This window comes from Argopecten irradians, chromosome 7 (genome assembly GCF_041381155.1).
Source record: "Argopecten irradians isolate NY chromosome 7, Ai_NY, whole genome shotgun sequence".
NCBI lineage: Eukaryota > Metazoa > Mollusca > Bivalvia > Pectinida > Pectinidae > Argopecten > Argopecten irradians.
The window spans coordinates 39,558,823-39,571,490 of record NC_091140.1 but is presented as its reverse complement, the minus strand read 5'-3'; the positions used below and the strand labels follow the sequence as shown (position 1 = coordinate 39,571,490).

General features: G+C 32.6%; 1 protein-coding gene across 1 annotated transcript; it reads right to left on the bottom strand.

Annotated features, from left to right (window-relative positions):
• Positions 1–2,946: 2,946 nt before the first annotated feature.
• Positions 2,947–7,433, bottom strand: LOC138328411 (baculoviral IAP repeat-containing protein 7-like). The gene is made up of 6 exons (XM_069275212.1): positions 7,394–7,433; positions 5,355–6,277; positions 4,864–5,042; positions 4,530–4,668; positions 4,124–4,366; positions 2,947–3,534 (listed from the first exon to the last, which is right to left on the bottom strand). Exons 2-6 carry the CDS (start codon positions 6,169–6,171, stop codon positions 3,338–3,340), a joined length of 1,575 nt encoding a protein of 524 aa, XP_069131313.1. The 5' UTR covers positions 6,172–6,277; positions 7,394–7,433; the 3' UTR covers positions 2,947–3,337.
• Positions 7,434–12,668: the final 5,235 nt, after the last annotated feature.

Below are 12,668 nucleotides of genomic sequence, written 5' to 3'. Positions count from 1 at the left end.
TATACCAAAACGACGCTGGTAAAGGACAATTTACAAGTTCCATCATCAAGTGATTGTGACATGATATTGTGACGTCACAATCGCTCTAAGGTGGAATAAATCGAACTCGGCCTACGTTTTAGGATCTCGAAACCCCCGTATTAATAATTTTTAAAGCATATGTACAGAAGTTCATATTTTGATTTATACATTCATCTCTTTCCATAATTCTTTGTTTTGTATTTGAGTGTCTTGAAAACGATAAAAACATGAAAAAATATCTTATATCAGACCACGATACGCCGTTACCAAATCTTTAATATGTGTTCTTATGACCATATATGTTGTAATTTAAGTTATCCAAAAATACCCTAAAATTACTAAAAGACTAAAATAAAGTGTTGATAGATCTTTCTAATACCCATTTCACATACACCTGAACAGCACTCTACTACCATGGCGTTAGTTACCGGGCTATTACTATTTATTTTGACATAACACAAACAGCAATTTTCTGACGTATACAGGTATCTTTGAAGTTCGATCATGATAGGTAATGCATATATATTAACCATTCATAAATATAGTCATTAGTTCGACGTAAGCTAATTATAAAACTTACAATGGACTCAATGTCATTTATCGATCTATGGTCAGATTCAAAATCTTGTTACATGTACAATGTTGTCAATGTTTGTTATGTTGGAGGTGTCTTTGTAAATAAATCATTTTCACTTGTATTTCACACAATATAATATCTACATTTTATATGATACATGTTAAACTGAAAAAAATATGTTTTGACAACTGTTATTAAGCATTATAACAAAATTTGTGAATCCTATTTAACTATTGATATATCTAAATATATCTAAAGGTATATCTAAATAGTACCTCAGAACTTTTGAAAATTGATTATACGGATTATTTTTCAATTTATCTACTACATACTACAATACACATTGAATTCGTCGTCTAAAAGTACAGAGTATTTACATAATTTTCTTTCTGATTCATTGTGATTATGAACACATTATAATTTTTTATTACCACAAGAGTTAAACATATGTAACATACATATTTGGCTTATTGATGTTCTGTTCCATCTCGTGTGTTTTTAATATAAACAGACTAGATAATGGTTACGATGGGATGTAAGAGGATTTGTCTTTTCCGGCTCATCGCTTACTAAGTGAGATTTACAATAAGGTAGGTGTATAGGCAGATAGTCTGTCAACCTGAGTACAGTATATAAACCTTTCTTATTGAAGTATATACTATACTGTCGAAGACACCTCCCAGCCGTCTCATCGGTCACACCAAACAGACCAAAATCACTTAGCTCCCAGCCTATGTAAACATTATATTGTTTTAAAGACTAGAATGTAATGATCTTTCTCGAAAGGAACAGATCTACAAAGGTATAAACTGGTGATAAGTTGTTTTATGTAGAAAATTAGTTCTTTAAAAGAGCCGAATTTCATCTCATGCCCTAATATATACTCTTCTTTTAGCCGTAAGCATAAGTGTACATTATTTATGTTTCTGTGTCTACAAATCGGTGTAGTTCTGTGTAGTAATTATGTTATGTATCGTTATAGTACAAATGTAAGAATGTAGTATTAGTTAACAGTTGTTTACAAATAAAGGTTCTCACACCTAGATATAATGATAACATTAGCAGACATACACGTAACAATAAAACTGTATTTCATCATTCTGGGAAGGGTTGATTGAAATATTTCAATAGAATAGTTGGCACGTCGCCTATCATTTTTATGACCGTATCTCATCTACATAAGTCTCTAGGATTATATGTAGCAAAGATGTAATTTAAATGTAAAGTTATATTCCAGGCAACACTGAGCTTTACAAACCTAAATCTGTGCGATAAGAATTACTTAAATGATAAACATGAAGCAAAGAAGTTAGTCCAGCAGTGTGAACAAAACAGATTGTTATAGTTTCGAGGCAATGCTGATCAGTTAACAAAACGAACATACTACTTTATTTTAACAGCCCATCGACAGCTAGGCTCATTTAGTGCCAATTTACAGAATACATATACGTTCATATAATATAAAATATTAGATACCAGAAAACACATTTACGAAATATCTATTATTGGGCAAGTTAAGATAAATGGTGAGTGGAGGTCGAAAGTATTAGAATAAAACATGCACATTATAAAACAAGTTTTAAAACCACACACAATGTCTTCTTACGGATGTATATTACTATTTTTGTAATAACATATGAAATGCATGTTTTTTCCGAATTTCAAATGTCACGTAAACAACACGATTCCGGATATACATTTTCCGTGTTATGATTTAGTAGGTTTATTCCTTTTTCGATTGTAACTATGTAAACAACAGATCGTGACATTGTGATACTCAAATTAGATACAGTCTATTTTATTTGGAAAATCATCGAAGCTTGTGGATTTTCTATTAGATAGAACAAATTTGACTCGTGTAGTGGATAGCACATGTACTTATCCTTGTATTAAAAGAGTAACATAGTAATGCAGTTGGCATGCGGAATGACATAATGTAGTTTATATCTGTAATCGTTGCATAGTTATGTCAAGAATGTCGTTTCCATTCATTACATATATCTTAGGTCACTGATTCTATCATAACAGAGCACCATACATATTTTGTTTTTGTTGATAAGTGTATAATAGTACATATTTGTGGTTTGTAATTATACCTGCATAGGAAGTTACATTTACCTGTATACAATAATGATTGTATGATGGTATGTATTTTGCGGTTTGTTGTTTTTAACTAGTTTACATCAGAACATATATCTAGCTGGTAAAATGTCAATGAGGTAAAATTTCTAATAGAGAACCTCAGCTTAAACAGTAAAATGTTGATGATACAGGTGAATGTTTATGTTCATAGAAAGAAATCCGAGAAATTAAAATCTACAGATAACAAGCACAATAAATAACACAATAAAAATATATCTTTGTTTATATAAATTAGAATAAATTAGATAAATTCATGGAAAATAACAATATAACATTCTTTCCCTATAATTAGCAGTATACGGATCAACCTAAAAGCTGCAATAGGTTTTAATTACGATGTTAATAAATAAATAATTAACCAATAACATTCATATAAGGTATCACAACTTTGGATAACAAAAACCAAAAGGAATTTCATTACAGAAATGATATAACTTTGATGGAAATGAAATAATGAAATGATAAATAAAATTATTCTTAATCAACATAACATATGTTTCATTAAGACGTTTGTAGCGTTGTGTTCTATATCTTACTTTACTTGGTCCTAAAATGGATATATTCCACGTGTAGCTGTGTCATAACATAAATTGTCTCTTATGATATGATAGCCTTGACCGTGCCCCGGATGTAGGTCCGACATACTGGACACTTGACCAATGGTGATGCACACATAGGACACGTGACCAGATGTCCACATGGTAAGAACACAATACTAGCTTCCTCGTCCAGACACACTTTACATATCTTCTGTTCTCGTAGTTCCCTGTTTTCGTTGGCAAGAGATTCGATATCTGCAACGAAAATGTCATTTTACAATAAGTTGTGCATTGGTATGTACATGTAAGAATATGATATTTTTTTCGTAAATGGAAATGAAAACGCAGAAAATGATCTTGATGAATGCATTAAAGTAGTAAGTGCTGATGATGTATTTTATGATACAATGAACCATAAAAACGTCTACTGGTTAAATATTTTTTCTTATAAATTACTGGACAACTACATCATCCAATAGATGGCAACGTTACAAACGGCCATTATAAATTACTTGACAACCACATCGTCCAATAGAAGACGACGTTACAAACAGTCATTATAAATTACTGGACAACTACATCGTCCAATAGAAGGCGACGTTACAAACGGGCTTAACGTCCACGTCAATATGTTGCATTGAGAAATAAAGCCGCAAATGGTGAAATCGGTGAAATCGGTGAAGTAATTATAACAATCAAATCTCAATGGTTATGGTTTGTGGTTTTTGGAATAAACAAATTAAGTGTCTTGTACGAAATCTTCACCACTTTTAACGGATCATAATAGCTCTCTTATACTATGAAATTAGGACGTATTCATCCAACTTATGCCACTTGTAATTACCTTTCGCGGAAGAATGTTCCTCCGCCAGTTGTGATTTGACATTGTCGAGTGCACTGCTATTAGGCACTTGATCCCGGACTTTCCCGGATTTGGTGGAGCCGGATGTACCGATATCATATCCTGCTTTTCCTGTAATTTCTGATGTTTTGTTTTGATTTTCTTCGTCGTCTTCGTCATTGATTTCACCTCTTTCTTCTAGGTCCCAGACAAGTTGCAGTAAGTTTTCAGCAGTGAGCGATTTTTCTAAAAAGATAAAGAAACAAAAAACGTTGAACTTCATACATCTAAATCAGATTCTATCAAAATGCTCTTAATCCAGTGACTGAGAAAATACGTACTAAGCAATTTCACTTTATATCCTGTTTCTAAATGACGCGTATGTGTATGTGTAAGAAAATAACTATACCATTTTGTTTTCTTAACACGTCTAGCGCCTTCTTCATCTTGCCTTCCGAGTATCCCATTGCCATGACACTGATAACAGCGGGATGGTCCATATCCGTTGTAGGGTTAGTCTCAGTTGTAGGCGGTGAAGCCGCAGAAATCTAAACCAAAAAATAAAAAAAATAACTGATTTTTATCGGCCATACATAACCCATTTCATTTGTTTGTTTGTTTAATTTAACTGACCACAGTATTGATCCATTGTGCGGAACGTTTTTTACGCTGAGTAGTGTTATAGTAAACTTTGTCTGCGTGATTACCTATCTACTCAGTATTAGAGTAAAATGCTGAATTACCTGTAGCTGTGAAGTGATCTTCCCTGATTGGACGTCCATGATGAACCGGTCGCCTTTCAGTTGTCGCATAAAGGTACAGAAAGGGAACCATCGGGCATGTTCGACCCAAGGGTCATCATGAGGCTCCCATTCTCGTAACCCCCCGGCACAGAAGAAACATCGCACATAGTCATAACTGCCTGCAGAGTAAAAGATGATGTGATGATCAATGAGTTTAAAATTAAACATGTGATCTAATTCACGTACGTAACCAATCAAAGCAAATGAAGAATTATTTGCAGAATATTAATCTTTTTCCTGTTGATAATTATGTTTATCAAGCATGCTATATCTGACGCTTTAGAGGACGAGGTTTCGCTTTAGGAGCACCTGGTCCTATACATTTATAACTCTGTATGCATTCAAATGTATATCTTCATTATCATTTATATCTAATAAATGTTAAGAATACACATATTACTGACATATTTTCCAGCTATATAATGACCTACCTTCATAAAATAGTCCACATTTTGCTAGCTGTTCTGGATGTTGATTCAGATGGCTTGGCCAGTTCCGGTATGTTGTAAGTCGTGTAGCTAATATAGCATATTTGGGATATTTCGGCTTAGATTCAGTAATCCCTAATGGTTCCATTACCACAGGAATCTCTTCTTGTTCAATTTCCTCTACTAGTTCTTCATTTGGCACCAATGGAATTGACAAGTCTTCGACCAAGTTACCACTGACCAGTGGATGTGAAGCGGTGGAGGACGTACCTTCATTATATTCTGTACTATTGGTACCCGAGCTAGTATTTTGTACGGTCCTAGGTGGTGCCGTGTCGTTAATACTACTATGGGGAAGAATACCTTCAGTGCTAGTTCGATCATGACTTTCTTGGGGAAATATCTCTCTATCATGGTTTGGTGTGATATCTAAAGAAGATGGTTGGTGATTGTTGGACTTCTGCTGATGATGACTATAGCTATTTATAGATGTATCCGAATCCACGTGACCACCTGTAGCACCATTCGGTGTTGATATGGAAACCGCTTCCAGTTGGTGAATCAAGTCATCCGGATCAGTGGTGACTTCCTCTGTATCACCACCTCGGACAAGTGGACAAAGCGGTGACTTCGTGGAATGGATCAAAAATGGGACATCCCCCTTCACCCAGCCCTGATGCTTAAATGAACATTTATAGCAGACAACCTCATCCCTGTTTCCCTCATAATAAAAGCCTGCTTTCACTAGATCGGTAGGAGACACTGGGGAATTAAAAGGAAAGGAGAAAAAGCTTGCAAGCCTCGATAATTCACTTTCCATGTGATAGTTTTCGTTTGACTTTCTTTCTTGGAAATATTTTACTGGATTGGAAATCCCTTCTATAAGTCAACATGTTGCGGCCATCGCAATATGCTGGATGTCTAATCTGAAACGTTTACAAAGACTTTTAAATAAAATATTAATGTACTTAATGATTAAATCGATGCATTATCCTGAAATAAATGCATAAAATGTCGTAAAGTTTGCTGTGTAAAAGAATAATGTGATGTAGACTGACCTAACGTTGGTGAAAAAGGGCATAAAAAAATTTAATGCTTCTTTATTTATTCTAATTATTCTAAACATTTTGTCCTTTAAATATGAGACTATAACCAATAACTAAATAATTGTGTTGCTACAGTTCAGTGGGTAAACATTCCGTGGGTGTACTAACCACTGCTTTTACTTCGTGCTTAATATACCCGATCGGGTACATGGGGTTATGGTTTGTGAAATTTTGCTGGGTTGTGGTAAGATCATTTAAACTTTACTAGCTTATGATAAGCGAACTCAACATTACTTAGCTATGGTAAGGGAACTCAGTATTTAAAGGGTTATGGTTGTTAAACTCAAGTTTAACAGGCTATGGTAACCTGTTTGTCGACCATTATTTCAATCGACCATTGACGCTGTGTTTAGTATATAACAAGGATTTATAAGTGAGACTTATAAATCATTGGTATATATACACGTATTTGACCAACAAACGACCTATATACGCAGATACATGACGAATAAGCTTAATACTTATTAATTATATCAACAATATGTTAACAATACTATTTTTGTGTATCTACAATCTATCTACAATGGACTTTGATCTACAATTATAATTTTGTAACACAAGCGTGATCTTGGCATGATTTATAACATCAGTTTATATTGTGTACTTAAACTATTCGACTATCCTCTATGTACTCAGCCCTTAATCCCTCCACTCCCTTATTATAAGTTAAGCCACGACCATCCACAACACGTAAGTACACAGAAAGAGACATACATATCTGTCGACGTTACATTTACGATATTCACTTAATGATATTCATGTCAAAATCGTTACACTGACACATTGGTTGTGTGTACACGTGTAACATCTGACGGTGAATGTTGTTTTAAAACATGTACAAGAACTATATGTACCAGTTAAGAAAATAGAATATTAATTCAGTGTTTGTTAATATCCTCCTTATCCAATACTGTCTCTTAAATTGAGTATACATACCTTTTCTCTGTTATATGCTCTACCTCCCTTCTGGTATGTGTGTTGTCAGATATCTCAGACGTGTATTATGTACGTATACCTACTCTACTAAGTTAGCGGGAAAGACCTGTTACTAAATATAAATATAGGCATGGCTATCAACATTATGTCGTCATAATAAATTGGCATTTCATAATCGTTCGTTCCTGATGGAATGATACCTTTGTTTTGAAATATTTATTCTTATTATATAAATTATATGTGTTATAGTGTTCTTACTGAAAGATCAAGAGCTTTTAATCTCATTCATCACCAAAATGTTGAAAACTATACTAACAATACATATTTTTTTTTCTATTCTACACACACAAATTTTGTTATTACACAGACAAATACGAATTCCGAATGAATTTTAGCAATACTGCCAAAATTCATTTTATGTGCGTCTACAGTGCGGTGAAATGATAACCTATGGTCGAACCATGAAGCCAAGATGTGGTCTACAATATCAGTCCACATTTTCACAGTGTTATTAGTAATTGTAAAGGGACTTCTGTAGATATGTTTCCATATAAACATACATAAGGCATAAAAACAAGAAGTTCGCCTGTGTTGTTATTAATGTATATAAGACATCATACAAATCATACAAATCATACAAATCAAACAAATCATTCAAATCATACAAATCATACAAATCATACAAATCAAACAAATCATTCAAATCATACAAATCATACAAATCATACAAATCATACAAGTCGGACTTAATCCATCAAACATAATGATTATAGAACATGTAGCTATATAGATCACTGAGGAAAAAATAACATATAAAAACTTTCGCCCATTCATGACACATATAACGTTAAATGCATTTTCGTAATTTTCGTCAATTAATTTAAACCAAACGAATGATATTTATTGTCGTATTTACTTCAGTTAAACATCCTTAATTTGAAAAAATATTAATAATCATAGTCAATGATAATGTAAAAGAGACATTTTCTCGATTGATCAGGTAAACATAACACGTCACCTTATACTGTTTATGTAGATGTACTGTTATCCTTGATATGCCAGGTGTTACAGGTACTATCCACACCTGGATTATGTCGTAGCAAATCTGACGGTTCTAAGTGTGACAACAAATAAGCCAGTTAGTTTGATCCTTTATTATGCATCATCATAATCGAATAACAGTACACTGTATGACTTTGTTGGTCGAAGCTCTCTGTAATCTTCAGAGTAAGTCTTTGTACACGCGCTAGACCTGTGATTGGTCAGTTTATTTTTCTACTGAAATGCCTTCAGATTCACAATGACGTAGTCAGTAGTGACAGACTGAGAGTGGAAGTAACCACTGGCAGATCAAGGATGAATTTCATTTATTGTAATTATTAATCTATGAAACAAGACATCCCTTTTAATACATTATTGTTATAATGGTAAACTTTCATAACATGGTTGTTCCAATTCCATATCTCGCCATCTGTTTAAGGTCATTAAATACCTTATACGTATATTATCATGATATGTAATATGACTGAAGTAAAGGCCTTAAGGACACAGCCAACTGTTTTAGTAACTATTAATTATGCAATGTGAAAAAAAGCGAATTTGATTGAAATAACAGAGACATTTTTTTTCTTTTATTTTAACCCCCATTTCAGAAGAGGGAAAATGTATTTCTGTAACAGATTTTCCGTTTTTGGTCTGCTGATTATACTGCATCCTCGATATTTCAGGGGTTCCTATCACTTACGATCTGAAGAGACCGTAAGTGATAGAAACCCCTGGAGTATCAAGGATGTTTATACCCGAACGTAGGCAGAGTTTAGTTTTGAACATCACCCAGGAATATATTTCTTTACCAAAAGGTTGAAAATATAACCAACAAAATGTATTGCTGATGGTTGAAATGGATTTAAAACAACCTGTGATCGATGGTAACGATTATTGTATTACCATAACGAATGTAATAGATAAAACAGTAAAAGAAATCAAGTTACAAGTTACTATGCCTCTTCAATACGATGGTCGAGAGCGGCCTCTCATTATTTAAAAAAAATGTCATGGCACTTTTTAATCGAAAGGTTTCGGGCAAATTCTTTTTTAATAAAACAAATCTGTGATGACACATTTTAGCCGGGCAATTATTTTTTTTGATATAAAAAAAACTGTCATCACACTTTTCAGTCAGAAAGTGACATGACATTTTTTACTCAATGAAGGGATATGGAGTTTCAGTTGTGTTAACTCATGGGAAACCTTAGAACTGATAAAAACCATTGTAATTAATTTGCCGAGGTACAGGTACACACAGCAGCACATTGTTTGATAGCAGCATTCGGTGTTGTAAAGACTATCCAGCATGTAAGTACGAACATTGTTGATTTTAAATAGCACCAAAATACGTAATAAAGTTTCTATAAAACTTGGCAATGAGATGTTTAAAACCTCCAATGTCAAATACATTACAAAATGTAAGCACTCCCCATAGAATGTTACACTATAAATTGCGTCAAATATGAACCATTTTACAATGCATATTGTCATTTTATATGCTGGTAATTAATCAACATTACATTTGTAATTGCTTATCGAGAGCTTTGAGTCTAGACAATAAAAAAATAACGAGTCATACATGTGTAATCAATCGTTACAGGAGACTCTGGAGTTAAGGATACTCATTTCCCTCTACTCTATTAGATTGCTGCTGTCACTTGTCATACCAAACTGGACTTTTTCATATATCATTGTGGAATCGAATGAGATGATAGACTATATCTGAAATTCCCTGAGGTGAAAAAATGTCCTGAACTTATATTCTTTATCTTTTTTCTAGTTTAAGAGTCACATTCTGTGGACCGACCTTGAAGGAGGGACAATATTTACATAAAATCGTTCAATGTGTTTACAAACCGAACCGGTTAAAATATGATATGGTAGTAAAATATTTATTGTTGGATTAAGGAAATGTATATGAATGCGATCTCCATACGAGCTGGCAATTGATTTCATACAAAATGTCCTGACAGAACTCTAGTTATCCATGTTGGTATAGAGATTTGTTAATGTCAGTGGCATATATACATAACTATATGACAAGTTGAGTTGTACTCTTCATAAGTTTGGTGTAGCTGTACACAGACCTACCAAGAAAAATATATTGAATGATTCGCGAAGCTTTATTCTTCTCTTTTATTCTCTCTAATTTTTCGCTTAACTGTACCTAAGCAAGGTGTCATATGTTTGGTCACCAACCGTCAACTTAAAAAGGCCAGTGGTATAGAATAACTTATTTTCGATTTACATGCTTACACGAATGAATATGCAAACGTCGATCAAAATTTTAATTAGGTTTAAAATTTTGATCTTCTTTCAAAAAGCAATGACGTGTTTAAAATGAGGACAAACTAATTATCTCGTAAATTCACATAGAGTTCGACTTGTTTCCATAACGTTAAATGGGTAACAATGTAATCTTCATTAAAGTACTGTTTGTTAGGCTAAGCGTATTTGTATCCCTTAGTGTATCTAGTTCATAATTTGAAATAGATTGGTATAAATAGCTTAGTTCTTCTTTTAATCGTAGTTTCTTATGATCACGAAAATATATAAACTAGTTTATAAGTAAATATATCTAATTCAACTTTTTATTACTAAATTGTGAACATGTACACACAACGTTTGTATCAGATATATCGAGTATTTTGTTTGGCATTTTATTTTAATTGTGGACATATTTGTTAAAACACTCTTTCTATCTTTCTTTTCGATATTTTTGGGAAAATAAATTTGCACACATTCCTATGAAATTAATTGTATTATATCAAATATGCTTTATGTATACCACAGTTATCTCCCTTTAATTGCGAGTATATCTCACTACACATCATGACTTAATATAAATATAAATGATTAGTATTCAATGTTTTTGTGTCACCATTTATCATTGTTATCAACGATCACGATTTAATCACGATCATCGAAACTTTCAGTACTGAATAGTCAGTAGGTTATAAAATTTGTTTTCTCAAAAGTTGCCAGCTAAAAAATGAAATGGTCAATGATAACCCGCTGGTTGCTATGTTTTGTATCTAATTAAATTTCCAAGCAATATTTGGAATCTTGATATATGCTGCTAATTTCATGTTAGTTTTCTTATCGTCATGCAGCAAAGATCTATCCAGCTACAGGAAAAGTTCCCTTACGCTTTGTAAAACATTTGTAAATGTTTGCACAGTGTGCTAACGTAGACATCAAAATAACTTTTCAGAGTTGAAATAGCAATTGACTAACACAGATTCAATAAATGTATCTGATTAAAACAGGGAGCTTAAGAAACTGTTAACATAATTCAAGAAACTGTTGAAATAATCTTTAAATTCTATTCACATCATAATAATAAAGCTTGTGTATTGCTTACAATGTTTGGAATGTATCAGCTCTGTATACATATGCATTTCTTTTTCAAACATGTTTTGCTTATTCTCTGTTTTTTGTTGTTACAGTGGATTTGTGTTTCAATAATCGTGACTGAGTTATGATGGTGAAATGTGATATAATGTTCACTATAACAATTAATTAGCTTGGCAGCTGAGCTGTCAAAACAGTTTTAAGTGTGTTGTAGTTATCTCCCTTTGACTACACATTTTGATAGTAAATGTATACTATAAATGGAAATAAAACAAAATAAATGTTAAACAAATTAAACCAGTAACACATCCATGTAGAGTGACATTCATTAATTTGAATATATTGCCCATACAAATGTCAATGTGTTTACCCAATTTTTTACCCAATTCTTGTTTAGATATATATATATATATATATATATATATATATATATATATACATTAATTTTGCTTGATTATATACAATAAGAGTTGCCATCTATATTATTTGTTTGCCAAAGGTAACAAAAACATATTCTATACAATTATTTTTTTATATTTATCATCCACATAATAATACATCATTGTGTTCTAACATTTCTTGATAACATGATTTCAAAATGCAATTTTGAGTTTCTATTAGTTTCAACCAATACTTAAAATATTATAAATTTTCTGAAGAGCATCTACCAAGTTCTAAGTAAACCATAGTATTACAAGTATGTTTAAGTACGCCAAGTAAACGTTTACAAAACATAGTATGTATCTTTTCAACGCCAGCCGCTTTATGAAAACTCCATATTTCTGAGCCGTATTTTAAAATACTATTGACATAAGTATCACAAACTGAGTTTCTACGTGAAAATAATTTTACGACATACTTTCATTACTGCAAA